A 27,745-nucleotide genomic window follows, 5' to 3' on the forward strand; every position below is an offset into this window, starting at 1 on the left:
ACCGGCATTCTGTTGCCGCCACCAAGCCAGTAACAAAACAAGAAATCTTAGCCAGAAAGAGGGCAACACGCGGAAGTTCCCAGGCAGGTAAATATGAGAGCCTAAGTAGTATATACTCCTAGAAAAATAAACCTTTCATTGGGCGAGACTGGAGGCAAAAAAGCTACCTGGGAAATTTCCTTCTCTGCCGCAGACATCCTAGACAAATACCTACGTCATCCAACAGCGGCCATAGAGTGGCATCAAGCTTCATACGTATGAAGAACGTACATAAAAAACCTACTAGCACTTAAGCTTTGCTTCTCCGTAACGAATTCACATCGTATGTAGACATTTTATCTTCACTGTTATTTTCTATAGCTAAAGAATGACAAACGGCGATGGCGGAGGAAAACCACGGCAGTTCAGTCTGCATAGCTTCTCCTCCACTAAGTTTAGTTTTGAATATTACACTCTGCAAGTAGAGGGCCCGTAATTATGGCTATGCTTATTGTTTGGTTGATTTCATGCCATTTACAGCATATTCTGAAGGAGGTCGTCCCGATTTGGAAATCCTGCGGTTTCTCGTTAGCGGCTGTCTTCACAGCATTTTTAACCCTCACTGAGAGGCGCAGACGATGATTTAGGCTGGCGATTTGGGAATACTGCTTTGCGTTAAGGGCTGTTACATTAGCAGCTGTCTTCACAACATGTTTAACCCTCGCTGAGAGGTACAGACGATGACTTAGGCTGGCTAACATCCGCAAAAGTATCATATCGTGGTGGCTTACAGCATTGCTAATGCTCTCTAGAACTAAAGAACCAGCTCCCCTTTTTAACAAGCCGTATTTTATCAAACAAGGGAATAAGACCTTCATGTTAGCTAAAGGTGATTCGATTGTGGAATCAAATTTAGCTGGCGTGGATCTTTGAACATGTCCGATGTAATCTATGCCCTCTCGGCAAAGCTGAGATTGATTGATGCATCAGAGCTTCCCATTGCCAGACATAAATCAATTTCCGCAGTAGAGACAAGGTAAATTTTGAATCTACAAAGACATTGATTGATATTATGAAGACGACATCTAGTTATCATCATCTTGCTTCTACCAGATCTTTCAACGCTGTTCAATCACAGATACCTTATAAATCAGCTATTAAACCCCACCCCAAACGCCGTGTACATCAAATATCCCTATCCGGCCATGTGCTATCCTTCTAAAACGCTCATATTATATCCATTGGTCGCTTTCCGAGAGGCACAATCCGTATGCCCAAGAAATCTCCGAGGCCTCCCCCCCAAAAAAAAAGCCAACATCCGTTAGCCTTTCAGCCCTCATTTTCTCGACGCCCCAAAGTTCGTTCGCTTCTTGTTGGTCTGCGCATCATTCTCGCTGTCTTCCGTGTCTCTCTTTTTAGGCTTATTCGCCTTATTCCCACCCGCGGAAGTTGGCGTAGGATTGCCCGACCCGCTGTCTCGATACGTGGTGGATAAGGGTGTCGGTGCGGGAGTCGAGCCTACTGATCCAGGAGCCGAAGAGTCCTTAAATAAAGAGCACCCAGTTAGTTCCATGAACAAGAAGGACTATTGTTTAAACGCATATCTCCAGACGGGGCAATCTTACCCCATTATTCGGTCGGTACGAAATTGATGAGCGCGAAAACACGCGGTTCTGTTCCGCCGGGCCCGTTTTGCGTCGCTGAGCAGCCGCGCCACTTGTGCCCTTCATGTAGTTGTCAAAGCCGGTGATGATGTTGCCGCTGGGGGTGCTGTCAAGGTAGACGGTTTCCTTCTGGGCGATGCTCTCTTCCATCGCCGCCTATGACGATATTCATCGATTAGCATATTGACCAAGCGTCACGGCATAGAGAAACAAGCATAAAAGGCTAATCGCAAAACTCACCAGGCGCCGTTCCAGCTGCCTGCGGCGATCGACCAAGTCTCGCACGCGCGCCTGTGCCTTCTTGTACTCTGCCATGGTTGGTTGCGCTTCGCCGGGTCGAGATGCAATTGCTTGTTTATTGCTAGCCATGCGCCAGCGCTCGTGTATCTGGTGGCCGTCGGCGCTACGGCGATGCCGTCGTTAAGTTGCGGATGGAATGAGGTCGGCGACTTGTATTTTCGGTGTTGTCATGAAAAAGTAACACCGAAGTTCTGGCAGCGGGATTGAGAGACGCTAAAACGCCGCAGCGAATGTCACTCCACCTCAACTGCTTTCTGCTCGCCGCTAGGCCTTGCAGAGCAGCCAAGGCTAATTCAACACACTCACAGCACTGGGATGTACTATTAGCATGGAGCAATGATGTAGTATATTAATGATCAATTACCGCCTGAGATGATGCGCTTATATCCGGTTCAGCTTCTTCTAGCTCCTATTTGAAACTATATGCTGCGAGGAAAGACTCTAAAGGGCTACTACTTATTAATACGGGTCCCGTTGCAGTTATAAACAAGCATCGCTTTTTCTTCCCAACGTGTACTTTCGTAGTTCTAACCAGGCTATTTTCCGGCTCTTTCATACTTGATTAGTAGGTATGAGTGCCACTTTCTTCTTTTTCTGGAGACGGGTGCTTTAGCAGCAGTTAGCCTCAGCTGTTGGTATATACCAGTATCAAAGATTCTCATCTGCTTAATCTCTTTTTACCAAGGGTTAACTTCGCAAGAACTCTCTGGCGCGGTTGTATTCGGAGTGGTGAGCTTCATAATGTTTTGATACTTCACCACGCCATCATTCATTTTCAGCGTCAGCCAGACTAGAAACCAGTGACTTGCTTCTCCCAACAACAAAAGAATGTACTCACATCTCTAGCTGTCCATGGCCGTCCAGCTAAGGATTCGGAGCACGCGATTCATCTTCCAAAGTATCAGCTGACTTGCCATGATTAGACGGAGACGAGGGCGCAGAAGAGCTATTGCGTCTCAGCCTTTCAGATTCCTTGCCCTTTGTCAAGGCGTCGTTGTCTTTACGGCGACGATTATTGCGGCGGCGGCGTCCGTTGTCATTATCGGATTCATCAGCACCATCACCTCTTCGGCGTTCTTGTCGGCGCTTCGGGGGCGAATTTGATCGGAGGCTATCCACGGATCGATTACGGCGGCGAACGGGGCTGCGGCTACGCGCTTCTGAAGGACTGCGCGAGCGAGAGGATGGCGTCGCCGAGTAGCGTCTCCTGCGCTCGACCGATCGACTTCTAGAGGTAGACTGCCGTCTTCGCTTTGGTGGCGGTGAGGCGCGTTCTGAAGAAGCTGAGCGTCGATTTCGAGCATCACGACGATCTCTACCGTTGCGTGATTGCCGCCTTGGCCGATAAGCATCTCCGCGAGGGGACCTAGATCTTTTTCTTGAGTCTCTGTATCGACCGGGGCCGCCTTTGCGCCGTGGAGGGCTCCTAGAGCCCCGGTCGCTGCGAGACATGCTGCTGCTTCGAGAGCGCGATCGGTCAGACGCTGACTCAGATGGCGAGCGACTTCGCCGTCGCGCCCAGCCACGATCACGCCCCCGGCCGCTGCGATTTGGAGGCACATAGCTATCCCGACGATACGAGTCCCCAGAAGCACGGTGTCGAGGTTCGGGAGAACGTGATCTGTTTGCATTCCAACTATGACCTCCTCTTCCACGGCCTTCAGAAGCTCGATCTCCACGGCGGCCTGGCCGACCGCCCCTCTCATTTGCTCGGTCTCGGCGATCTCGATCTTTTAGCTCTGTAACTTCTCGGTCACGACGGTCGGAGTCTTCGCGGCGCTTTCTGGCATTCTCAGCAGCTCTATCCGCTTCAATCTGGATTGGCCGTTAGATCTAGTTGCGGGAAGCGTAGATGCTCTTGGAGTCAAAGAACCAACCTTTTCCTGCATCAACTCAAGCTTCTTAGCCTCTAGCAGTTCTTTGGGCACACCCTGCGGGTTGCCCTGAGCGCTTAATAGCAATTTCCATAACTCCTTGCAAAATGGTGCAGTATCTTTGTCCAAAAATCCCGTAAGCTGTATCTGAAGCGATTTTATATCGGGCTAGCAACCACAATGATCAGTATGGCAGAGGAGCGAGAGCAATGGATAGAAAACCTTACATGTCTGGGTCCATCAATCAAATTGAAGCACAGCTCGATCACGACATCATCTTCATTTCCCAGTATTTCGGAGATTCTGTTAGCAATCCATCTGTGAAATTTGCTGTCAGCACATGATAAGGCAGAGAGCGATGGGGACCCAGTGACAAACTTTTTTATAACCTGGAGGTTGACCTTTTGCATGTCAACCTTCTGGCTAAACTCGGCTGGAAATTTTGTCGACTTCATGAGCCGAGCATCTCCTGCTGAAGCCATTGCGGCGGAAGTCGCGGTAGCGATATTGTATGATGAGCGCGTCTGCGAGGCTTGTAAGATAAAGAAAAGGTTAGCAAGGTGACGTCTGTGCTGCTCCTAGGTGGTTGAAAAAGCGCCAAGCTTACTTCGTATCGGAATTGATATGCACGGGCCAGGCTTGGGCCGGCATCTATAACCCACCAGGCACACTAGGCAAAAAGCTACCCAGCAGTACTCCCCACCACTGCTTGTCCAGAGCAGCGCGAAGGTATTTTTGGGTAGTGGCCGCTCTACAATGCTTCCAGGTGCTTTGGCAAGCTTTCAGCGGCTAGGCTGCAAAAGCTTCAGTGAGTGCGTAGGCCTTTTACTGTTCCTGGACCCCGCAACGATCGCCCCAGAATGTTCGCTGTTGGCGATGACAGCAGGCAGCCTATCTGACAAAGCTCTAAAATAAGTTTCCTAGCATTCTACCATTTCATCTGGCTCTTTCCACTCTCCCTCTCCCCTTGAGCCTCTGTCAGTTTCAACGCTGCCGCTGGAGCATGGGATTGCCGCTTAGAATGGATACTCTTCATGCGCCAACCGTGCCCTCGGGGCCAACGTCTAATTTCAGTGAGAGGAACGGCGATACAGGGAACCAGAGCTTTGCGGAACTCCAACGGAAGAAGGATGATCTGGAGGCAGAATTAAAAGCCTTGGGGAGCGTTCTTGATTCGGTAGGCAGTAACCCCCTTCTATCATCAACGCACATAATGATCGAACCCATGATTAATAAGATGCCAGCATGGTGTTGATATGGAAACGCCGCTGTTGACTAGAGATGGCTTTCCCAGAGCAGATCTTGATATTGCCCAAAGTATATAGTTCGGAAAATCGCCTGTTGAAGAGCGACGTCTAACATACATGCAACAGTTCGCACAACAAGAGCGCGCATCATTCGCCTACGCAACGACTACAAAAATCTCATGGGGGTGATAGAAAAGTATCTCCACGAGCATTTTGCAAACCTCCAAGATGGAGACGAAGCCCCAAGCACGGCCGGGGATGGGCTCCGGATTTTGCCTGATTCCCAATCCGAGCAGCTGGATGAGCCATTTGCGAAAGTCAACTCCGTTGCGGCAAACAGCCCGGCCCAACAGGCTGGCTTACAAGCTGGTGATGAGATTCGCAACTTTGGCTACGTTAACCGATCAAATCACGATGGCCTCAAAAAGGTGGCAGAGTGTGTTCAGGGCAATGAAGGAGTATGTTGTTTATGCCGGCCTATGATCCACCTTGCTTCATCTTCTAACTGTGCGTCAACAGAAAAACATATTCATCAAAGTGTCTCGTCCCGACGGGGTTGCTCGCCGCCAAGAGCTGAGATTAACGTTGACTCCGAGGAAAGATTGGGGTGGGAGAGGAATGCTAGGCTGCCACATTTTGCCTCTGTAGTTTGCTTATTGGGGCGTGGTATTTTTGTGGACTGTAATCAGCGGCCACGGCAATATGGCATTGGAGACCCAAGTTATTCACACAGGTCGATTATTGGGGACATTGTCACCGCATCACCCTTCCAGCTCCCATCAAGCATCTGCATGGGCAGGTGATGGCGTGCTCAGTCAACAAATAACAAGGCAGATTGCATCAGAGGGACTGGATTTCGCATTAGAGAGATGCTAACAAATCTGTGGTAACACCAAGAAGAAGTGAAAGAAAGAAAAAACTGTGTGTTGGAAGGAAGTTTCTTGATATCAAGATTGATCAATTGAGACGAGCTGGCCGGATGAATCGTATGAGAAGAGCGCTGCTCTTGCCATTAGGAATATTACCAAGAAATGAATAAAGATTTATGGTATTAGTATCCAGCTCTGTTAATCTTGCACATTTATAAACAGCACAGTAAAATACAGTCAATTCTGTGATATCTGACAGCATTTCATCGCCAGCTCAACGAAGGGAGGTAGGACGGAGCGTTCATCGTAATCCCCGAGCCTGGCCCGAACGTTGTAGTATTGGCTGTTGGTGCCTGAACTGACGTACAGTTCGGCCTTGTGGCTAGGCTTCCCCGTAAGAAGGATCATTCATGTAAATTACCCAAGTGTTTTCGCGGCTAGGCGCGGCCGTAAGGCAGCGGAAGAAGTCCAGAGAAGGCGGAGTGGTCGATAGAAGGATGGGGAAAGATAATAGACTGGCAGAGCAAGTCTTACGAAATATTCCTCATCGCCAGGTAATATCTTGTAAACGGGGCAAATGTAGCAAATTGAAACGTGAGAAGTGACAGCATGCCAGATGAGTAAGTGGACAAGCTCTTGCGGAGGTAGCAGAAGCAGAAGTAGCAGAAGTAGCAGAAGTAGCAGAGTTGTGTGCTTATAATTATCAGATCTCCCCTTTTTGCCCTTCTCTACCACGTTTCTAATCCGTTCAACGCCTAATCAACTTGAGACTCTTCGTTAAAAAATCAAGCTCCATTTCATTCTTCAATAATAGCAACTTCTCATCCATCAGATCGGCGTTTGAATCCATAAAGTTTGGCATAAACATTTCTAAATCGTCAAACTCCATTTCCACCTCGCTGTCCTCCAAATCAGAATCACCAGGTCTGATGAACTCTTCCGACTCGTAAAGCGGCTGGGGACACGACACGCTTCTACCCAATCCTGGAATAACAAGTCTTCGTTTCGTTCTCTCTCTATTCAAGCAATACAGCTGGTAGAGTGAATGGAACTGGTACAGTAAAGTCAATGCAGCATCACACTACTTCTCTGCATCCAAATGGGTATCCAAAAAGATGTTAGTGGGGTTGCTGCGGCACCGACAAATCTGCTCCCCTACAACCCTTTTTTAGTGCTGCTTCTTTTCATGTCTTTGCTCTGGATGATTTATTACTGTGAACAGAATTCTCGGGACTCAATGTGATTATACATATCCAGTGAATGAATTACATAACAGCGGCTTATAGCAGTTGCAAAAGTTCCTAGGCTAATATACAATAATAGCAAGAGTTTAAACTGGGCCAGCTTGCATAGGCAGACAGGGGAGGGTTAAAGAGGGACCGGAATGAGCATACACACTAGGAAAAGGAACAATCAAGTCATAAAGGAAGTCTGTTTGTTATATTACATATATATATATATATGTATAGTGCCTGCTACAGAAGCTCGAATTGATGCAATTAATGCAGGAAAAGTGCCGAAGAGGTAATAAAAGTACCTCCGCACTGGAGGTAAATTAGAGTAGAAGTGCAATAACAAAGCAGTGGAAGTATTAATAGCAGTAGTAAAAAGTCATAGTCCGTTGGGGCAATTGGATCTAGCAGAACACGCTGGTGGTGCGGGGTTGCAGATGCGGGGTCTTGGTGGCTTTATAGCGGGTTCCCAGGCCATCGGGGTCCTCGCATGATGCGGTTGGATTGCCAGATAACACGCACTGCAGTACATCCATCCACGGCTGATTGGGGTCCTTTTCTCCAATATTTTATCCTACTTCTTCTCCTTCTCCTCCTCCTCTGATCCCAATCCATAGCATTCTCATATTAGTTGAACAGCCCTTGATGATGACCATTCAGGCCGCAAAGTTTACTCCAGAGGTCCTCCTCTCGGCGCCGCGGCGCTCGCCCGGCGTGCCCAATGCGACGGGCGAGCTTGTCTTATACACGGTAAGTGAAGAAGCGATTTTGAACAGGCTCTATAGTCTTGAAGAAGAAAGGATGTTTCCTCTTTAGCCATGATTTATCTAGATTACTCTCTTGACTACCCCTAGAGTTGGAATTGTCTTGCATTGATTGGATGGGCTAGAGAGATTCCAACTAAGACGGCATCACTTCTTAGGTCTCGACGTACTCTTTCGATACCCACTCCAAAACTTCGCAGATCCGAGTGCTCAACATTAAAGAGGGGACATCACACCTAGTTTCCGAAGACTCCGCAGCCAGCGATCCTATCTGGATCGGCGAAAAGGAAATCGCCTATGTCAAGGGCCTCGATAATGGTGCTTCGGCACTGGTGGCGCAGCATGTCATCGACACAAATGAGTAGGCCAACTCCCCAATGGATCAGCATTACAAATGAGATCTTCTTTATTACAGAAGCTAACACCTTCCCTGTAGGACAAACACCATCCACCGCTTCGTTGGAAGTATTTCCAGCGTCAAGGCCAAGCCTCTATCAGCAGACAAAGTGGCTTTCTGCTGTGCAGCTCTGACGACTCCCGACGGGCAGCTTTACAATCCATCTGCGGAGCCAAAGTCTCATACCTCGGCCAAGATCTACAAATCCCTTTTTGTGCGACATTGGGATTCCTGGAACACTGAAAATAAAAACTCTCTTTGGTATGGTCAATTGGAGAAGGTAGACGGCAAATGGACGCTCGGAAACTCTGCTCTCACTAACCTGCTTGCGGGCACTCGATTGAACTCTCCCGTACCCCCATTTGGAGGTACAGGTGACTTTGATATCTCCTCGAGTGGCATTGTATTTGTTGCCAAGGATCCGGATCTGAACCACGCGAGATACACCAAGACTGACCTTTACTTTGTTCCTCTGAGTTCATTCTTGGATAAGCCAACTGTCCCCCAAATTGTCAAGACCGGAAGGCTGCTTGGATATTCCAGCTCGCCCATCTTTTCTAATGATGGCAAACAAGTGGCTTTCCTTCGCATGAAATCCCAGCAGTACGAGGCCGACAAGACGAGACTTCTGTTGATACCAGACGTGGCCGATCTGAGCAATGTCCAAGAGTTTTACGAGACGGACGACGACAAGGGTGGTTGGGATTTCAAGCCTGATTGGATCGTTTGGAGCCATGACAATAAGGAATTGTACGTTGCGGCCGAGAAGCACGCTCGTGTTGTCCTGTGGAAATTGCCATCCTCACCCTTGGAAGCCACGTCTCTTCCTACCCCTATTCACGAGGACGGATCAGTCGCCGAGGCAAAGGTTCTCGGAAATAGTTCATCGCTGCTAATAACGACAAGGTCACGAGTCGAAAGTTCCAACTATTCGATACTCGACCCTGGTACAAAATCGGTCACCGTTGTCTCCTCTACATCCAAACAGGGTCGGACTTTCTCTTTGACCAGATCACAATGTCAGGAGATTTGGTACAAGGGCTCCAAGGGTTATCCTGTCCATGCCTTAGTGACTCTCCCCTCGACTTTTGACTCGTCTAAAAAGTATCCCTTGGCTTTCTTGGTACATGGCGGGCCACAGGGGGCGTGGGGAGATGACTGGAGTACTCGGTGGAATCCTGCCATTTTTGCTGAGCAAGGTTACGTGGTTGTGAGCCCTAATCCGACTGGAAGCACAGGTTATGGCCAAGATCATACCGATGCCATCCAAAATAATTGGGGAGGAGATCCCTACATTGATCTGGTCAAATGTTTCGAGTACCTTGAGAAGGAAGTGAGCTACATTGATACGGATAGGGCAGTTGCTCTCGGCGCATCGTACGGAGGCTACATGATGAGTAAGTTCTACTAACATTTGTGAAAGTGAACGAGACATGCTAATTCATTTTAGACTGGATCCAGGGCCATGATCTGGGGCGAAAGTTCAAAGCTCTGGTATGCCATGACGGTGTCTTTTCGACCCTCAGTCAGTGGTCTACAGAAGAGCTGTTCTTCCCCGAGCATGACTTTGGCGGTACCCTCTGGGATAACCGAGAAGGCTATGAGAAGTGGGACCCGGCCAAGCATGTCGGCAACTGGGCCACACCACAACTGGTAGGCTGAAATCAAGCAATATCATACTTGTATGATCAGCAACTAACATTATTCATCCATAGGTTATCCATAATGAGCTCGATTATCGTCTGCCAATCTCGGAGGGTTTGGCTATGTTCAACGTCCTTCAAGCTCGCGGCGTGCCTAGCAAGTTTGTTATGTTTCCTGATGAGCATCATGTAAGTCAAAATAAGTTATATTTTCATCTCTTGGAGGTAAATTCAGGTGCTAACATGTGGCAAGTGGGTACTCAAGCCAGAGAACTCCTTGGTTTGGCATAGAGAGGTGCTAGACTGGATCAATAAGTACAGCGGAATCTCTGAGCAGAAATAGGCATTTGTCACTTTTCTTTGGGATATCCCCGCATCGAATTCGCAGGAGTATGACAAGTTTGTAAAACATGTGAAGCTTTTGGAGAGGCCTTTGTTTTGCTTCTTGATTGTCTATAACTTGCGTTTGGTACATTGCATAACTGGTGGGACGTTTTCTTCCTTCTTCATTTAATAGCATATAGTCGAAGCTATAGCCCAAACGCTATTCTTAAATAAATCATTCAATCCAGGTAGTTTGCTTGGTATATTCTTACCTTTATTCCCCTACTTGAACTCAAATATGGGCGGCTGTTAATTCATGTTAGAGACGGATTGGAAGCGCCTACAGTGCGAAGTGTGTATTATATCAAGACACTGTGTTAGTTCTCTGCTAGGCTCTCAGCTTGATCCGAATCTCTATTTACACAAGAGACAGCTTCACTTTACGCAGCTGCCCAACACGACATAAAATCTACAGCCCAGCCGCCACAACAAAGCTTTGCCTTCTCTCGGTAACCAGAACAAGATCGCGCACAAACCCAATTAGAGGCGAATATGCGCTGTGCGAGCTACTCAGTGCGGCAGAGTCCATGACGTCCAAGAGAGCATATGCGACAGCCTCAGAAACATCATTATAGCGGCTTTCTCACGCCAAGTTCTACTGTCCAGCTGTCATCTACGCCTCACCCTTCTCTTCTTCCTCTTTCCTCAATAAATACACAAGCCTCAGGCCTCGCCAACATCTCGCCATGGCCCGGCCGCCCTCCATGTTCCACGCATTCTTGCGGCCCTCGATTCTGCAAGTCCTTCGCGCGACGGGCTACCACAGCACGCGCCCCGCGGTCCTCGATACACTGACCGATATTGCGGCGCGATATTTAGCACTCCTGTGCGAAAAGACTGCGAGAAATGCCATGAACAACCACGGCGATGCGGGGGACTACGATATTGTGGACGTCAGAATGGCCTTGCAAGAGGCCGGAGCTCTGCTGCCAGAAAGAACTGAGACCGAACAAATGTGGAAGGGAGAAGAGGACCTGAGAGGGGTGGAAGAGTTCATACAGTGGTTTTCTGGGACGCGCATGAAGGAGATGATGGAGATGGGTAGCGGAGATACTGAATCTGACGCTACCGACTATCTGGCAGGTAAGAAAAACAAGCAAACCATGACAGATATAAAGTTGAAAATAGGCATTGCCTTCCCTCAATCTGTTTTACGCTTCAGACGTCTGGCTAACACACCCTGCCTTCCATAGCCTTGAAAAAGAAACACAGCAAAACCGGCGACGATGCCAAATGGCAGGGTACAATCTTTGGAAAAAACACAGACGGCAATGAGATCCTGGTGGAAGGCGGCTCCATAACGAGCATAAGCGAATGGATATCTCAGCGAGCACCCGAATCACCGACGCCACGAGACTCAATAGAGGAACAAGGAGAAGGGGGGGAGAAGCAGCCACAAAACGGGGACGAGCCTGGGACTGTAGAGATGAGAAGAGCTTCTAGTTCGGGCCTCAGTTCAGTAGGCGATAGGCTGGGCGATGATGGCATCGAGGACATGGATCTAACGTAAGAGTCAGGACATCGTACTGTCGATGTAGCAGCACCGCTAGCAAAGCCTGCAGGACGGGGAAAGCCGAGGAAAAAGATTCAGCGTCGTGCCCGATGGTGATTTGGATACTTCAATGAAGTTGGGCTGGTTTATTTATTTATTTATTTATTTATTTTTTGACACGAGAAAGAAAAAAAGAGGGAAAGGCGGAGGGCGAAGAGGCATGAGACGAGAGAAGAAGAGAGACTAGGCATATATACTGCCTCTCCTTTCCTCTTTCACTGTTTATTTTGCATAGCGTTGGAGTTTCGGAAAGTCAAGGCAGGAGAAGGGGGAATTCGGTGATGGTTTCATGGTTTACCTAGACAAATAGCTTTAATATACACTAAATTGACAGCCAACATAAAGGAAATTGAAGATGATGGATAGTTTTTACAACTTGAATCAATGTAACAAGTTCACCCGAGATATAAAAACTCCATTTGCTATGCGTCAAGAGGTATTTGTAGTCATGCTATGGTACAGTTGCTTTTGCCTGTGAGTGTCTAATATATCCCAGTAACCCTCCTGTCTTTGGAGATGGCCTATCCATTCATTCATCATATATCTAATATACATTCTAAATATTTTAATCATTCATACACTATATGATCACCTCCTACCAATTCCCCTTTTCAGTCCTAGCAACTCAAGCGCCCCCATTTGCCTCGCCACCTCCACAAATATCTCTCGCTTGTCTTCCTCGTTGCCCTTTGCAGGCCAAAACTTCTTCTGCAAGAACGCATACAACGCGGCGCCGCGATTCTCGTCTCCTTCTAAGCTCGCCCCGTTGGAATCTGCCCAGGAGAGCAGCTCGCCGTCAATCACCCGCTTAGCCCGCATTAGCTTGCTGCGTAGAGATGGCGTGTCCAAGGAGAGCTTGGTGGTACCGAGGACCATTTCCATGACGAGCGTTTCGGGAGGGAGGAACCGAAACGTCTCTTTGAACACGGTTAGGGCGACGAGAAAGCCCGCGTTGTCTTGGAGGCGGCGGAAAGTGTGGAGGATTTTGCGAGCCAATTGCCCGTCAATGCCATCTGGTTGGAACACGTCTTTGTGTTTGACAGTTTCTTTAAACATAGCCCGTGCGGCCTCGGCCTCCTTTGCTTGCGTCTCGGGGTCCATTATCATGTGATAACGGTTCGCGCCCAGTGTCTTCCAAAGCGCGCTGAAAGTGTATGGATCGGGCACGACATTGCTGTTCTCTGTGAGAGAACGATACAGAGCTAACGCTTCTTGAGGCTGGCCCTCTTGGATAAGTGACTCGAGAAGCTGATTCATCATGAAAGCATCGGGGCTAATCTGCGCCTCACGGAAGGCATTCCACAAGGTCTCCAGGCGTTCATGGAGATTTCGCATGCGGTAGTTTTCAGCAAGAAGAGAGAAGGTCTCGATAGTAGCCCTTGGTATGCCCTTCCGAGCTGATTCCGATGACGATGCATCATTGCTATTAGGGCCATCATTATGGGATTTTCTAAGGGCAACAAATCTGAGTCTGGATTCGACCATCTGCCATCCCAGAGCATCAGCCTTCTCAAAATTCTCAGCACTGCCTGACCGCTGCCAAGCGCCAATGAGACCGTTAAGTTGTATAGGTGACGCCTCAACGCCCTTCCCTCTCATGAACTCGACTACACTGAAAGCACCATCCAAATCGCCGGCGCCAATTAGTCGCTTTAGCCATTTGCCCAAGAAGAATTTGTTCGCAACGGACGAAGGCATATACTTCTGGCCCGTCAGATCGATTCGGCCTTCGCTCATCATGTCCACAAAGGCATATAAAGCATTCTCAACTTGATGAGCAGTGAGGAAACATGCGACTACCTGGTCGTAGTCTGAGAGGCCCATATCCTTCCCCAAAAGTTGCCTCATCTGACGATAGGCAGTCCATGCTTTTTGTTTGCCTTGCTCGGTTCCTTGTTCGCAACAAGTCCGAATAAGCGGAAGCAAGATACGTGGGCTCATGTTACGGCTGAGGAGCTTATTTATTGCTCGTTCCGCTTGGCCCAAATCACCAACACGGCAGTATATCCTTGTGCCAAGTTCCCAAAAGTTCTGAAATGTGTCTGAGTTTTCAGCTCCCAGAGTGCTTATAGACCGCCTCCAGTTCTCCATGGCCTTGGACTCCCATCCGTCAACAAAGATGGCTTCGATAGCTAGGACCTGCTGCGCAGGATCGAGCGTAGCCTTGGCATCGCTCATATCCCTGGCCAGAACGGCAATGCGTGATAAACTATTGGAGCTATCTTTTGAACTCGAGAAGGCTCTCCAGAGGACCTGCCACAAAGCCGGGGGTACATCGCTCCAATTTTGAGCCAGTGCTAATCTCGTCGAGTGGTACGCTTTGTATAATGACTGTACTGCCTTTGGCTTCAAGCCTGATTCCTTCTCTGCAAGAACGAACCGAGTGACGATAGAATTGAATTTGGTAAGCTTTCGGCGTCGATTTGTCGTTATCTCATCGGGGTTTATCAGGACTTGCGGTATTGAGTCTCGACGTCTATCAGACGCTATGCCCTCTTCCAATGATAACTCTGGTACATCCCCAACGAGTTTCTCTAGCACTCCCTTGGGAAGATCAGTACTTTCTTCTTTTATCTTATCGTCGATCGATCGTGCATAATCTTCCAGTTTCGCTATGAGTTTCTCAACGTCGTCCGCAGAGCTGGCCTTACCCCAGTCTCCCCCCATCTCTTTCAAAACCTCCCCAAAGGCATCTCTCTCTTCTGGATTGCGAAGCCCTCTACCTAGGTTGAAGAGATTGTCTCGCAATTCGGCAGTCTCAGTCCCACTTAAAGATTCCTCAAAGGCATGTTCATTGGACAATTCTTTCCGGATTCGATCGCCCTGCTCGAAGAATCGGACAGAAAAGTCGTCTTCTTTAGTCTGTTTCTTTTCCGAAGCTTGGAGTCTCTTGAGGCCCTCCAAATAGCCAGCCAGTTCAGCTTGAGTAGGTTGACGAGTGATGTCTGCATCTGGTCGTGATTGGGGGCGTAGCCTTGCCTTGCTCACTGTTCTAGAGGCCTGAGAGCTGTATGAAGCAGCCCACCAAGCCTGCGCCGGCTGCTTTGCGCGGCCAGCCAAACATGAGCGGCAGACGATGTCATTTCGACATCTAAGGTCGCGAAGTATCGGTCGACATGACATACTTTGGAGAATCTAATAGAGCGCGGTGCATCCGGCACTCGCTCCTTTGAGCGTTTCGGAACTTTTTTTTTTCAAAGCAGTCAAGATTCTTTGCGATTGCCTTGGCTACTGGTGGATTTGCTGCCACCAGATTGTTATCGATAAGCGTTGCTAGTCGCAGGAAAGGTACTTTACATTGCAGTACAAAACAGTGCGCCGCCAAGTATTTCTATTTGCTAACCTAGATCTCTTCCTGGTGAGTTTTCCACTTACACACACCTTCTCGGTACTCCTTTCATTAGGTACTTGTAGATTTACATACAAGTGGCAAACTAAAGGCGGGCATCACGCCAACTCTGCTCTGCACTACTCTGACAAATAATATGACATTTAACCCGTACTGATGAAATGAAGCTACATCGTAGGCTTTCAACCATGAAGTTCAGAACCAACAGGTAGCATACATGTAGAAGTGCATGTCTCCTTAGAAGTACAACAGGCTATTTACACCGGCTGCATTGATATTAGTAGCGTTGCATTAGTCGTTATCATGCGTCTCCGCAGTGGCTCTGGGATAGTAACGGGCGTCGCTATCTCACAGCAGGCACAGCTCTTTGTTTTAACAGTATTTTATTCTCTTTTGTTTTAACACTGAGCTCATTCTGTCCGCCGGTCCAACTCCGCGGCTGTCACAATCGATGAAACCCCGATGCGTAAGGCATCGTGAGGGATAGAGAGGCATATGTAACCAAAGCTGTAAAGACGAATCGGTCGTTGCGACAAGTAAAAAAACTGAATGAAATATACATTTGATTTTACAGATTACTTGGCATTCCTTCCGAGTGTGCTAATTGCGGTGTATGGTTAGACAAGAAAGGCAGATCGGAAGCTCGGATAAACTAACTTATGGAAGATTTGGCCGAAGAAGCCCGGCTTGGATTGTTGGTCGGTCATGCTCTGGCGCCGAGCGCTATTGTTGGCATTTTGATGATGTTGGGAGAGGCCTTCAAATGCAGGCATGAAGCCGGAGCTCTAGATCATTGGCACGGTCAGCGGTGTGTTCGGTGGGGTTGCGGTGAGAGGGGTGAGAGACTCACTCGGCGGCGAGTGCTCTGGCTTGGCGTAGGGTTCTGGGTCTGCTCGGGATTGTTCATGGTGGCTAGCGGTGGAGGTGCTAACGGTTACAGTAGAATGGCAATTCACTCTTTCACTGCGACGAGCTTTGATCAAGTGGAATAATTCAGACAATGATTCAGACAATGGTAAAGAAGAGCGTGAGAGGAGAAGGGAGGGGAAGCTCCTTAAGTAGCAATAGCTCGCATGAGAGCAGTCAACGAAAGCCGCCGGCCAGGACAAGCTTTCTGACCATTTGCCGGAGAAGCAATGACGCCAGCCAATAGAAGTACCGGCTCACCACACCAGAATGACACACGCACGTCGAGCTCGATTGACACTACCATATGTCGACTTGTGGCTGGAGTCTCGATCGGCGCTAAGACGGTGTTCCATGTAAAACTCAGCCCATTTTACAGCGACGACGATGGCGATCGATGCCCAAAGAAAGTAAAAGCCCGTTGCTGATGCCGGAGATCGAGCAGCGGTTGAATAAGCCGCGACAAATGGTTCGATGTTGTTTTATATAAGGTACAAGCGTGCACCTGCATATTCACCTACCAGGCAGTAGTAAGATGGGGTAACAACTAGGCCTACCACCTAGATAACTATAGTAGTACCTAGTACTTGACACTAAATACAATAGATACTAGTAGGTAGTTAGTAAAGCACACAGCATGCAACCTGAGTTGACCCCGGATCCTTCAAGATTAAGAGCCAATGTCTCATCTTTTGAGGGGAATCAGAGCGAGGGTGGAACTACACGCTGGCACAACGCAACGACCCTGTGCGCATCGAACCATGTGTTCGCAATCGGCATCGTTCCCCTGCCAAACTCCTCTTCTGTGGCGCGTTTGGCCATAGCGTCACCGTTCTGTGACGTCGAGGGCTGCCAGCTCGGGCGTGTACAAAGTCCATCATTCCTGGTGTTGTCATTCGTGGTTGCCGATGTACATGTACCGGTCCGTATGGAGCTGCGTGGGGCAGGTGAGACCCTGTTTTGCGGGGGAGGGCCTGCCGCCCGCCGCGGAGTACGTACCGAAGGTCCCGCAGACCTGTCGGCCGGATTTAATGTTGATCCTGAGCACTTGCTCGGATAAGCCACCAGGAACCTCTTGTGTGACGAATAAGCTGTTTGTCCATGACTCCACCATCCGCCGAAGTGCTCAATAGGCGCGACCATCACCCATTGCTTGCTGCTCGCCAAACCTTTTAGCTATCTGGCAACTGTCTACCGTCCAAGCCAGCGCTCCACAAATCCTGTGACGCCGACAAAGATAGAGACTGCTTGACTGCTTATTTTCCAAGCTCAAGCCATCCCTGGGCCTGCTTCGATGCAGAGCAAGCCCCTCAGTCGAGCCGGATGATGATAGGCGACTATGAACAATGATGCTGCGCCTAGCTCTTCCGCGCGGATTTCCGACCGGCTCTCACCACCTGGCATCGGACCCAACAACGACACCAACGATGCGGAAGCAGATGCCCACGACCGCCCTCGGTCACGGCAGCGCTCGAGGTCTAGTAATGGCCGGCAGCATAAGAGGAGAAGCAAGAAGAAGCAGAATCCAGGACTAGCCAAGAAGCTTGGATTTCTTACACATCTGCTCAAGACACTCGATCTTGTCATTTTTGCCGAGCTGAGCTCTATGTATTATATGGAGTGCGTCGTCATATTTCCCTCCCTCTTCGCTATTCCAAAATGGCCCTCATTGGTTTCATTTAGGAGGAATTCACAAACTAACCCGAATCCGTGTGACATAGATGTTCTATGCTTATGTTCCTCCTGCGAGCCGTACCGCAATACATGTACCTCTCCCCTAAAGACGAATCTTTCGCTCTACTTATGCCGGCCACTCATATACACGTCTTTGTGATACTAGTGCCCAATTTGATATGCATGCTGCTGCATCTCTTTGGTTCACTTCCTCTAGGACCTGATTATCATCGAGGATATCAACATGGGGGGATGATTATCGATTTCGTCGGGCAAATGCCTTCCGGCTATAGACTATATTATATACTGTTTGACTTGGTCATCCTTGCTATCCAGTCTCTGATGCTTTCGATACACAACCAGCGAGAAGGGTTACGAGTTGCGCTCAAGACGTTCCGCCCACTCTCTAATCGAGTTCTGGAACCTATCCCAGGACGTTCCCCCGAAGATCTCGACGCAGAAGAGCGAGGAGTTTCACGACATGAATCGGGTGTGACGGTCAACGAGACGGATGAGATTGAGCTGCAGCAGCTTGATAGACAGGGCAATGGCGAAGGGAATGGCGAAGGAACAGATGAACGCTACGATCGCTACGAGCAACCTGTAGCTGCAGCTGGGGATAACTCCAACGACGAATCACTGAGAACACACTTATCCGATATTATGAGCTCCGGAAACGCTGTGCTCAACGAATATCATGTAATTCATACAATGAAAACGGCCTTGATGAAGACTGGAGGCTCAACTGCCTTGTCTCTCCAGGCTATTGGCTATCGGGCAACTATGGCGAGGATACGGACTCGTCGTCGAGGTGCTACTCTTCGGAATCAAATAACTCGCCCTAGCAACTAGGGCATGTATGTACATATTAATATATACCTACGGAACGGGTAATTCAACTTTTATCAGAAAAAAAAAAGAAAAAAAAAAAAAAAAGCAAAGCCTTCACAGACTGTCTATATTGCGCTGTAATTTTCGCCAAAGGCCAAAGCAAGACAAGGGGACATGGCATCTTTTCCCATTGATTAATTTAAATAGCTTAGGCGACTTTCCTTCCCACATTACCGACACCAGTGCCCTTGACTGAAACGATGATATCCCCGCTGTCGTCTTCCTCAACGTCCCGCAAACCCCAGCTGCTAGCGCCAAATGTCTTCAGATCTCTTGCGAGCTCAACCAGCTCCTCTGTACCGAGGATATCTCTGCCAATTCTTAATCTACCAACGTCTTCGGAGCCCATAGCCATCAGGGTAAGCACGGAACCTGCTGATACCGGGGTCACACAGCCGCCCTTTGCAATGGTCTCTAGTAGCTGGTAGGCGCATCTCTTTCCAATATCTTCGGGGACCTCTCCTCCAGAAGGCAGCACGACGACGTCTGCAGAGTATATTACACCCACAGAGCTAGATTCTGCCACCAAGCTCAGGCCGTAACCAATGCCCAGTCTTCGCTTGCTGCCTGCTTTATCTCCTGTAGGCACCAACGGGGCCTGATCGTACTGTGCTGCAATGTGGATATCCGTGACGAACGGGTTGAGGATCTCACGGGCAGAATGTATCATGCGTGCGTTATTTGAGGCAGATACACCAGTGCAGTAAGCTACCCCGCGTATCTTCCTTACTCGGCCGGGGCTTCGGTTGAGATGCAGCGTCTTGGGTAAGCGGACTTGACTGGCGAAGCGAAGCTCGACGATGCCGCCGCCGCCTTTGCCGCCGGGACCAGCGCAGGAGCGCTGCAAAACTCGGAGCTCAATTCGCGCGGGAGGGATGCCGAATAGGCCGAAGAGAGGGAGAATAGCGGTACGGAACGTGTCGACTGAGACGTCGCCCGTTTCGGTGGAGGATGTGATAACGCCGGGGCCGGAAAACCGCACGTTCATGTGTGCCTTTGAGAAGGGCGCCAGCAGACACAGCGGCAGGAGGAAGTAGGTGATACCCCTCGTGCAGGTGACGGGGATGCTGTGCTCGATGACGTCGCCCTCGGCGGCGCCCAGGCCGGCGATTGTGCCCGTGATGAGGCCCGGGTGGTATGTGATTGTGGTACCGCTGTAGGAGATTTGCATGGAGCTGCCGTTGGTGACGGCCTCGAGGAGGCGCAGGAAGGAGACCTCATGGGGGGCGAGGCCCGGGTTCGTGGGTGAGGAGCTTCGGATCTTGGAGATGTGGATGGGACGGCCGGTGAGGGTTGCGATGGTGAGGCGCCGGGTGAAGGACCGGTGGCCGGTGAATCGGAGGAATTCAGGCGAGGAGCCCGACATTTTTGTCTTTTTAAATTAATTTCCCTCTTTGTTTATGGAGTGTTGTCGGCTTGTATATTGAAATTGTTCTCTTTTCTTTGGTATTTGTGGATGGGGGGTATTATATTGTGTTCTTTTGATCGCAAGTTTTTTGGTGTTTGCATGGAGTCGAGGAAAATTATTGTTTTCTGCCGGCGGATTGGTTTTCCGTGGCTCGGAAGGGTAAGCGGTGGACAATTTTGGGATAGCGCAAAACTGCACCCACTAGTAGCTAGTGAGCGTCGAGAGCAGCATTTCAGGGATTAATCATTGTACGAGAATATGTAGATGCAGAATATATATATATATATATATATAGAATATATAGATAAATAAAGTAATTATATATATATATATCATTATGCTATTCGTAGAAATCTTTGGTTGGAGCTATACGATAAATATATCTTTTTCTTTTACTGCAGTTTTTGGTATCACTGGCTGCTGAACTGATTTTGATGTAGCCTCACTCATCTTCCAAGCACTATTTCGGGTGAAAATTCAAAGGTTATGTTTTAACAATAAAATACCAATAACTATATGCAAAGTTTCCGAACTGACGGCCCACCTCCGTTTGTATATACAACGCCAACAATGCTCTATACGCAATTATACCAGAATCTTCTGCTCTACGCCTTTGTAAAAGATTTCCGATCTAAGCTAAGCCCTTCGAGCAATCGAGAATGAAGTGCAAAAGACTTTTTATTAAATCAACGCCACGCTTAGAATTGATTACCCTTCTATGCCTTCACCATGAAGATCTAATGTTTTGTTAGCAATTTAGTTTTCTTTGGAAAAAAGGGGGCAAGGTGTATAATTACCTGTTTTAATGCTTGGGTATCTGCGAACGCAGCTCTCTTCTGGGCAATGAATCGAGATCTGACAAAGTTGCGGCTCATTGGTGTTGATGTGCCTGTACTTATCGGAGTAGCCGTCCCAGAACGCGAATCCAAGGGGGTCGCATCGGGCATCTCTGTGTCAGATGTGTCCGCATCCTTCTTCTTCTTCTTCTTATCCTTGTCCTTCTTGTCCTTCTTCTCTTTCTTCTCCCTTTTATCCTTCTTAGAGCTCGTTGTCTTTTCTGAGCCACTGTTAGACGATGATGGGTTCTCCACTGCATCGTCTGATTCTGTAGCATCTTCACTGGTCTCCTTTTCGGCTAGGGCCTTTTCTTTCTTCGACTTCTTCTTTTCCTTCTTCTCTTTCTTTTCCTTCTTCTTCTCCTTCTTCTCCCTCTTCTTGGCCTTCTCCGAGTCGCTGGATTCGGCTGAATCAGATTTTGCCGACTTCTTAGCCTTTCGCTCCTCCTTTCGCTGCTTCTTCTTCTTCTTCTCGTCTTCTTCATCTGCCGATTGCCCATCCTCGTCTTTCAGAGCTTCCGCTTTTCTCTTCTTGGATTTCTTGTTGTCTGTTTCAGAAGAACTCTCTGATTCATCCGAATTGCCCTTTGACTCGTCGTTCTCCTCTTCCATGACATCACCAACCAACAGACCTCCTCGCACGAATCTCATTGGACCCCATTTCTGCTCCACGTAAGCGTGCATCTTAACCTGCAGTCTGGCTTGTTGCTTCTCTTCCACTTCAGCTTCAGATTTTCCGTTCAGGCGGCTCAATAAATCGGAGAAGACGTCGAGACCGGTGACTTCGTCCTCCTTGGACTTGCTATAGCCAAGACCCTTCATGTCATCTTTGAGCGAGACCCGAATATACGACGCATTCGCAGCGGTGTGGAATTCAGAGTGCGCTGAATCTTTGGCTCCCAAGAACTGACCGGGCTCCCAGCCTTGTGATCTCAGCATCTTCTGGCCGAACGTGGTGGTGTCGCGAGTCCATCTTGTGTTGTTGGGATCGTGCTGGATTCTCCGGCGCCTGGATTGATATTAGCGATTGTATGTGTTGGTGAATTTGCCTGCAAATAACATACGTCCTTGACTCAGCAAGCAGCCCCATTGTGTTGACCTTGTTGGAGCGCAGGCGGCTCTATTCGCTTTCTGTATGTAGAGAGATCTGGTTCTGCGCACTCAAGCCTCGAAACTGATTGCGAAGATTGGGCTGGCAAAAAAATATTAAAGCGGGGTATTTAGTCTTATCGCGCTTTGTGATTGGATGGAAAAGCAAGTGCTGTCTGGCTTGGCCAAAACAGGCCTGAAAGAGGCTAAGAACGTTGAAGGCGGCGGGAAAGCCCCTGTAAATCCTCGCTAACGTCGTGGCGCTTTACTGGGCGAAGCAATCAAGCCTTTCAAATGCAAGATGAGCCTATCCAAACACATGTGCCCATCTTCCAATCATTGTTTGCCTAGTAGGTATACATCGCTTCGATTCTTATGCAGAATCTCAATGATAACTTCAGCGTCTTTATTAGAGCACATTGATCCCTAGTAATACCTACATATGTGAGCTAGGTAGTGACTTCTCACGACGAAACCGTGCTACTCATTCCAACCGTCATAGTATTTTGGCGATTCTCATGATAGCATGTTTCTCGCAAAATTCTCCCCTTAGACGATTTGTAAATAAACTCTTGGTTTGTGATCATCAGGGTGCCGTGGCGCAAGAATGAGCTGATGTAGGTATTTAATAGGTGCGAGGGTGCATACCTATACGTGATTTTACTTGGCCCTACATGTTAAGGTGGGTGTCTGTATCTCGCAAGACTTGCGTGTTGAATGATCTACGCATTAGTAATGGCAGATAACTATACACCTAATACACAGCTGGCCAATAAAATTTCTGGTCTATCGATTTGTCTTCTAACATTACTTGAAACACTTGATGGATATCGACTCGTAACTCCGAAGGAGAGATGTCACCGAAGTGGGCAGGATTAACAGCTTTTCTGGGCCCGTCTAAGGAGGCTGAAACTGATAGACAAATGGTTCCACGGTAGACGCGTAATGATGGACACCGGTATACCTGGTTGAAGAAGTCCAATATCTATCTGATGCTCGTGATGGCGTAGCGTACAGCACTTCATTTCCAGTTGCTTGATTCAACTCGCCGGCTAAAGGGGACGTATATTGCTCAGAAGCTATTCTTTTACGGCTGAGCAAGGAGTCCTCATAAACTTCTGCGATGATCAACCTCCTAAACCGAGATGCGTATTGTACTCGGTACGCGTATCTCCTCGGCAGTGCTTTGCAATGGAGTCGCCATTTAGACCAATCCCGCATAAGGCTAGGGTCAGAGGGTGCAACATGTAGCAGCGTATATCAGACGTTAAGTCACCTACTGAGGCGGGTGACCATTACTGCTACTCTTAGCTATGAGTACGTGTAAAAAGAAGGATCCTCTTCAAGCGCCTAGAATTCTCGTGGCTTTTCTGCAATCCGCCATTGTTCAACGCTCGTTATTCTGGGGTTCGCACGGCATGCGTCGAGGGCGCGCTGTAATAGGACAATCTGCAAACGCCGATCTCTCTTAGCGGGCCAAAAGGGGAGCTGCATTTGATGTTCAGGCGCCTCGTCTTGCTAGCAAAGAAGAGAAGAAGAAAATAGCCATCGACTCGCTGCTGACCCGCTCTCAAAACCAGCCACCGTCCATTGGGCTTCATATGCCGGGCCGTGTGGCCCTTGGGTTGGTCCAGAAGTCTGCGCCGTTGTACACTACTAGTTTGCACATACATGTAGTTTTGGAGTGACGAGCCAGCACGCGAGCGGTGCTAAAGCCGAGATTAAGAGCGGAGCCGGTGTCTAGACGATCTTCAAAGCGATGGGGATCAAATCCATGGAACTGCTAGTATGAGGTAGCTGTGGATTTGCTAAACGTTAGAGGACTGCAGACGGTAGGGGCGAACGCCTTGGAGTGACATAAATAGGTGACTGCTGAGAGCAGCAATCTACAGGCTTGGCTCGAAGTTCTGGCTCATGTATAAGAAGTGTTGTTCCATATCAAGCATAATTTAATTTCCCTTTTTATTTCTCCTTCTCAGTTCCCTTGAGATCTTATAATCATACTAGAATATGAGACTCTTTCCTCTATTGGGGTGTGTTATTCGAATCTCAGCATAAGCCTCCTGAATGACCTATCATCTCACGTCATAGCTGAGACCCAGCGGTCTTTCATGAAAGATGGCTGCTTTGTACTTGATACCTCGAAATTAGCCCATATTCTTCGGGATAATAATGCCCATACTCACTGAGTAGGCGGCATGTACTTTGTGCAGGCATGCATTCCGGATATTAAGCCCTGTTCCCACCTTGTCTTGTTGCGGAGAGTCACGATAACAATGGCGCGACTTCTAGCCTGTGGGTAAGTGACATACTTAGTTTGAGCTCTTCAGCAGTGGTGCTGGACTTGCACAAGTCTATGCATCTCTTTATAGGGTGTTGTTGCAAATCCCCCATCGTTGGAGGCTGCACTCCTCTATCTTTACCTTCGGTCTCTCTCTAGAAGGGAAGGGTTAACATACCAAAGCCCTCTCAGATACGACTTGGTGCAGTAAACTCTAAGTATGAGATAGGTGAAGCATAGATATTCTTCATCATCTACCCTGCGCAATATCTCTACCAAAAGAAGATCAGCAAATGCATTGGCTGCTGCAAACCACACGGTACATGGTTAAGTGCATGGCTAGCTTGATACTAAATAGGTAACTTGGGATCATGAGCACAAGCAAGAGGGTCCAGGGCCTATATGGGGGGTCAGTGTCTCAGCGAATCTGATTGCTTCTTTCCATACGCGTGTTCGAAGACCGCAACTAGCTCCTATCATATCCTATCTTGTATGCCTGCTAGTGACTGATCATGGATAACAAAAAAAAGAAGCCATCACCAAGGTATGCGTTAGTACTTCGCAACGGCGGAACAACGGCCACCCCTATCTTTGAACAAGACTTCTCGTAATTATACCGTGGATTTATATTTGCTTGTATCTCATAATAAACCGCTCTGGCTTTTGTGTGGACCCTCCAACTCGCACCCTAGATTCAAGCTCCTCCATGTCCATGGCTTTCAGCTGATTATGACTCGAGCTGGGTCCCTTCTTTGGCTGATCCCTCCACAACGTCTTTTCTTTTAGTCTGTCTCTCTCTCCAAGGTTTCTTTCCTCTTCTTGTTTCCCATCTTTGAATGTGGCATTTATGACAATTCCCTAGTTGTATGCTGCCTCTTTGAAGCTTCAACTTTCCGGGGATATTCCTTTGATCTCCTTCTATCCATCACCCTCTGGTCTTCTCTTGTTTGATCACCAGATCCAGAAACAATGGGCCACTTCACCTGGTGCTCCCGCTGCGCAGGCGGCTTAAGCATGTTGGCATTGATTGGCCTCTCATATTGGGTTATATCCCGAGAGTCGATGGTTGAAAACTACGGATTCATCGTATATAGGGGTGCAAGTACCAAAGATGGAAGTTATTCTTCAAAAACCACCGCTGCCGGTGCTGGTATATGGACTTTCATCTTCGCTTACTATTGCCTCTTGATCCATTTTCTGGTTGCCCTGTTCCCTCTACGAGCTTGTTGGTCCATTTGGGCCATTACAAAGTTACTTAAACAATCTGCGCAAAGCAGAGCTCTTCAAGATTACAAAACCTCTGGCCTTCGCCGCCAAAGCTCTTCGTCTTCGATCACCAGTTCAGAGACGTTATCTTCTAGCGACAGCGACAATGTTTTTTCAACGGCAAGCGAATTCACTGATTCCGAATCCGAGCTTTTCGCCGAAGGTAATGATAGCGCCCGGAGCAGCCCCGTCATCCATGCCATCGTCATCCCCAACTACAAAGAAGAGATGGAAACTCTCAGAGAGACTCTGGACGTCTTAGCTTCTCACCCTCAAGCTTACAGTTGCTACGATGTAAGTCGAAATAAAGCCTCAGCATCACTCCCTTGTCACTGCGCGAGGAGTGGTTGTGCGGCATGATTGGCGGCGTGAACTAGATGCTAATTGGTCATGCGCTGCTTCAAGGTCTACCTTGGTATGGAACTAAGAGAAGCTGGGGTGGAATCAAAGGCTTTGAGCCTCGTCCAGCATTATGTGAAAAAGTTCCGATCTATTGATTATACGCTGCATCCGGCAGATATTCCCGGCGAAGCTGCCGGCAAGGGCAGCAACTTGGCCTGGGCGGCCCGCAAGCTCAGCTCCAACTATACAATGTCTATCCGCAAGAATGTCATTGTTACTGGTATTGACGGTATGTTATTGCTAATTTATAATGAGATATTTCAAATTATAGCATCGTATGCTGATTATATACTTGTAGCTGACAGCCACCTCTCGTCGCGATACTTTGCCCAAATCTCCAATATGCATATGGATACGATCTATAAAGAGACAGCTTCCACGACCCTATACGCTGCTCCTATAATTTTCGACAGGAATGCCCACAGCGTCAGTGCTATTGTTCGCGTAGCCGATATTCTCTGGTGCGCCGCCGGAATGTCTGGTCTGTACAGCAGCTCTGTCATCGCCCCTCCTACATCTGTATACTCCCTGCCGTTAGAGCTAGTTGACCGTGTTGGTGGCTGGGACTGTGACTCTGAGGCCATTGGAGAAGATCTGCATATGTTTATCAAATGCTTCTTCGCTGTGAATGGGCACCTTACCTGCCGCACAGTGCTCAGCCCCGTTAGCCAGACCAACGTGTCTGGAGGTGGGAATGGTGGCTTTCGAGGCGCGCTGATGGACATGAAGGCCCGTTATAAGCAGGCAATTCGGCACATGTGGGGTGCGTTGGACAGCGGATTTGCATTGCGCAAAGCTTTTGAGATGTGGAAAGACAGGAAGCACACCTGCAGAGCTTTCCGTCCTTTACACAAGACTGGCCGTGGCGACAGCCTTGATGGGTATTTTCCCGAAGCCCAGCTTGAGGCAGGCTCGGAGCTTCCAACCGAGAATGACGCATTCTCTGATATAACGAGAGACACACTGAAAGAGCCTCACTGGGAACACATTTTCTACTTGGCTCACCGTCTGTTTGAAGCACACTTTCTGCCCCTTCACATGATGATCCTGGTGGTTGCATCTACTCTGTACACATGGGTTACAGAGGGTGGTGAAGACCCCAACAACTTGTCGTGGATCTTTTCGACTTGCAAAGTTCTCCGGCCGATGGGGCTCGTGGAGGTGGCAGTCTATATGCTCATCTACGAGAGCTTCCACCGAGTCTGCGTGAGCGCCCGCGAGAGGGACATGGCCCAAGCCGGGTTGGCCGATGGCATGTGCTTTTCTCATCGCTCTCTGAAGCAGAATTTTATCGATTATTTCCTGGTGCCTGCGGTTGCTCTTTTATATGGCACCTTGCCATGCGCCCAGGCGGAAATTTCGCATTTCTGGACGGCCGACTTGGAATACGCTGTTAGCAAGAAAGCTGTACGACAGCGAGCCAAGTCTGTGACTATAGAAGATGTTGTTTGAGGGGTTTAAATGATGTTATTCTGGGATATTCGCCCGGCATACGCACTATGTGTCAATCCCCAAAAACCCCTACAAGCGCAAGCAATGTTTCGTCGAATTTATCAGCCTCCCGAAGGAATTGATCTGTTCAGCAGTTATAGAATAACAGTGAAAGAAGAAGCATGGAGTGGGGAGTATTTGCACCAACACGGCCACGAACACTAAATGATGGAAGGAAATAATGACAATCTATGTAATCTGACAACTAAGCTTTGTATCTGCTTGACGCAGAGATCTAACATAGTAT

The 27,745-nt window shown here is 48.5% G+C and overlaps 11 protein-coding genes across 11 annotated transcripts; 5 read left to right on the forward strand and 6 right to left on the reverse strand.

Moving 5' to 3' along the window:
* Nucleotides 1-979: 979 nt before the first annotated feature.
* TrAFT101_007537 (uncharacterized protein) lies at nucleotides 980-2,239 on the reverse strand. Its single transcript, XM_024908459.2, has 3 exons — nucleotides 1,884-2,239; nucleotides 1,605-1,799; nucleotides 980-1,522 (listed from the first exon to the last, which is right to left on the reverse strand). Exons 1-3 carry the CDS (start codon nucleotides 2,010-2,012, stop codon nucleotides 1,316-1,318), a joined length of 531 nt encoding a protein of 176 aa, XP_024759364.1. The 5' UTR covers nucleotides 2,013-2,239; the 3' UTR covers nucleotides 980-1,315.
* A 33-nt stretch (nucleotides 2,240-2,272) lies between these two features.
* TrAFT101_007538 (uncharacterized protein) lies at nucleotides 2,273-4,380 on the reverse strand. Its single transcript, XM_024904145.2, has 5 exons — nucleotides 4,196-4,380; nucleotides 4,045-4,135; nucleotides 3,821-3,985; nucleotides 2,782-3,758; nucleotides 2,273-2,695 (listed from the first exon to the last, which is right to left on the reverse strand). The coding sequence occupies exons 1-4, from the start codon at nucleotides 4,297-4,299 to the stop codon at nucleotides 2,808-2,810; spliced, it is 1,311 nt and encodes a 436-aa protein (XP_024759363.1). The 5' UTR covers nucleotides 4,300-4,380; the 3' UTR covers nucleotides 2,273-2,695; nucleotides 2,782-2,807.
* A 299-nt stretch (nucleotides 4,381-4,679) lies between these two features.
* TrAFT101_007539 (uncharacterized protein) lies at nucleotides 4,680-6,135 on the forward strand. Its single transcript, XM_024900507.2, has 4 exons — nucleotides 4,680-4,994; nucleotides 5,062-5,134; nucleotides 5,191-5,522; nucleotides 5,584-6,135. The coding sequence occupies exons 1-4, from the start codon at nucleotides 4,821-4,823 to the stop codon at nucleotides 5,710-5,712; spliced, it is 708 nt and encodes a 235-aa protein (XP_024759362.2). The 5' UTR covers nucleotides 4,680-4,820; the 3' UTR covers nucleotides 5,713-6,135.
* A 1,542-nt stretch (nucleotides 6,136-7,677) lies between these two features.
* On the forward strand, nucleotides 7,678-10,542 carry TrAFT101_007540 (uncharacterized protein). Its single transcript, XM_024902654.2, has 6 exons — nucleotides 7,678-7,915; nucleotides 8,088-8,290; nucleotides 8,366-9,723; nucleotides 9,777-9,979; nucleotides 10,042-10,158; nucleotides 10,223-10,542. Exons 1-6 carry the CDS (start codon nucleotides 7,811-7,813, stop codon nucleotides 10,310-10,312), a joined length of 2,076 nt encoding a protein of 691 aa, XP_024759361.2. The 5' UTR covers nucleotides 7,678-7,810; the 3' UTR covers nucleotides 10,313-10,542.
* A 191-nt stretch (nucleotides 10,543-10,733) lies between these two features.
* On the forward strand, nucleotides 10,734-12,293 carry TrAFT101_007541 (uncharacterized protein). The gene is made up of 2 exons (XM_024906864.2): nucleotides 10,734-11,436; nucleotides 11,547-12,293. The coding sequence occupies exons 1-2, from the start codon at nucleotides 11,040-11,042 to the stop codon at nucleotides 11,861-11,863; spliced, it is 714 nt and encodes a 237-aa protein (XP_024759360.1). The 5' UTR covers nucleotides 10,734-11,039; the 3' UTR covers nucleotides 11,864-12,293.
* An 8-nt stretch (nucleotides 12,294-12,301) lies between these two features.
* Nucleotides 12,302-15,088, reverse strand: TrAFT101_007542 (uncharacterized protein). The gene has a single exon (XM_066128075.1). It carries the CDS (start codon nucleotides 15,026-15,028, stop codon nucleotides 12,494-12,496), a length of 2,535 nt encoding a protein of 844 aa, XP_065984190.1. The 5' UTR covers nucleotides 15,029-15,088; the 3' UTR covers nucleotides 12,302-12,493.
* Nucleotides 15,089-15,225: 137 nt separating this feature from the next.
* Nucleotides 15,226-16,848, reverse strand: TrAFT101_007543 (uncharacterized protein). Its single transcript, XM_024900547.2, has 3 exons — nucleotides 16,105-16,848; nucleotides 15,912-16,039; nucleotides 15,226-15,854 (listed from the first exon to the last, which is right to left on the reverse strand). Exons 1-3 carry the CDS (start codon nucleotides 16,159-16,161, stop codon nucleotides 15,830-15,832), a joined length of 210 nt encoding a protein of 69 aa, XP_024759358.1. The 5' UTR covers nucleotides 16,162-16,848; the 3' UTR covers nucleotides 15,226-15,829.
* Nucleotides 16,849-17,499: 651 nt separating this feature from the next.
* On the forward strand, nucleotides 17,500-18,686 carry TrAFT101_007544 (uncharacterized protein; the record flags this gene model as incomplete). Its single annotated transcript, XM_024906086.2, has 2 exons — nucleotides 17,500-17,780; nucleotides 17,882-18,686. 2 exons carry the CDS (start codon nucleotides 17,500-17,502, stop codon nucleotides 18,684-18,686), a joined length of 1,086 nt encoding a protein of 361 aa, XP_024759357.1.
* An 18-nt stretch (nucleotides 18,687-18,704) lies between these two features.
* TrAFT101_007545 (uncharacterized protein) lies at nucleotides 18,705-20,314 on the reverse strand. Its single transcript, XM_024908457.2, has one exon. The coding sequence runs from the start codon at nucleotides 20,089-20,091 to the stop codon at nucleotides 18,874-18,876; it is 1,218 nt and encodes a 405-aa protein (XP_024759356.1). The 5' UTR covers nucleotides 20,092-20,314; the 3' UTR covers nucleotides 18,705-18,873.
* A 258-nt stretch (nucleotides 20,315-20,572) lies between these two features.
* TrAFT101_007546 (uncharacterized protein) lies at nucleotides 20,573-22,115 on the reverse strand. The gene is made up of 3 exons (XM_024901997.2): nucleotides 22,034-22,115; nucleotides 20,931-21,978; nucleotides 20,573-20,870 (listed from the first exon to the last, which is right to left on the reverse strand). The coding sequence occupies exons 1-3, from the start codon at nucleotides 22,057-22,059 to the stop codon at nucleotides 20,850-20,852; spliced, it is 1,095 nt and encodes a 364-aa protein (XP_024759355.1). The 5' UTR covers nucleotides 22,060-22,115; the 3' UTR covers nucleotides 20,573-20,849.
* Nucleotides 22,116-25,308: 3,193 nt separating this feature from the next.
* TrAFT101_007547 (uncharacterized protein) lies at nucleotides 25,309-27,459 on the forward strand (the record flags this gene model as incomplete). Its single annotated transcript, XM_024900572.2, has 3 exons — nucleotides 25,309-25,899; nucleotides 26,011-26,236; nucleotides 26,306-27,459. 3 exons carry the CDS (start codon nucleotides 25,309-25,311, stop codon nucleotides 27,457-27,459), a joined length of 1,971 nt encoding a protein of 656 aa, XP_024759354.1.
* Between the last annotated feature and the right edge of the window lie 286 nt (nucleotides 27,460-27,745).

Source organism: Trichoderma asperellum, chromosome 4 (genome assembly GCF_020647865.1).
Source record: "Trichoderma asperellum chromosome 4, complete sequence".
NCBI classification, from domain to species: Eukaryota; Fungi; Ascomycota; class Sordariomycetes; order Hypocreales; family Hypocreaceae; genus Trichoderma; species Trichoderma asperellum.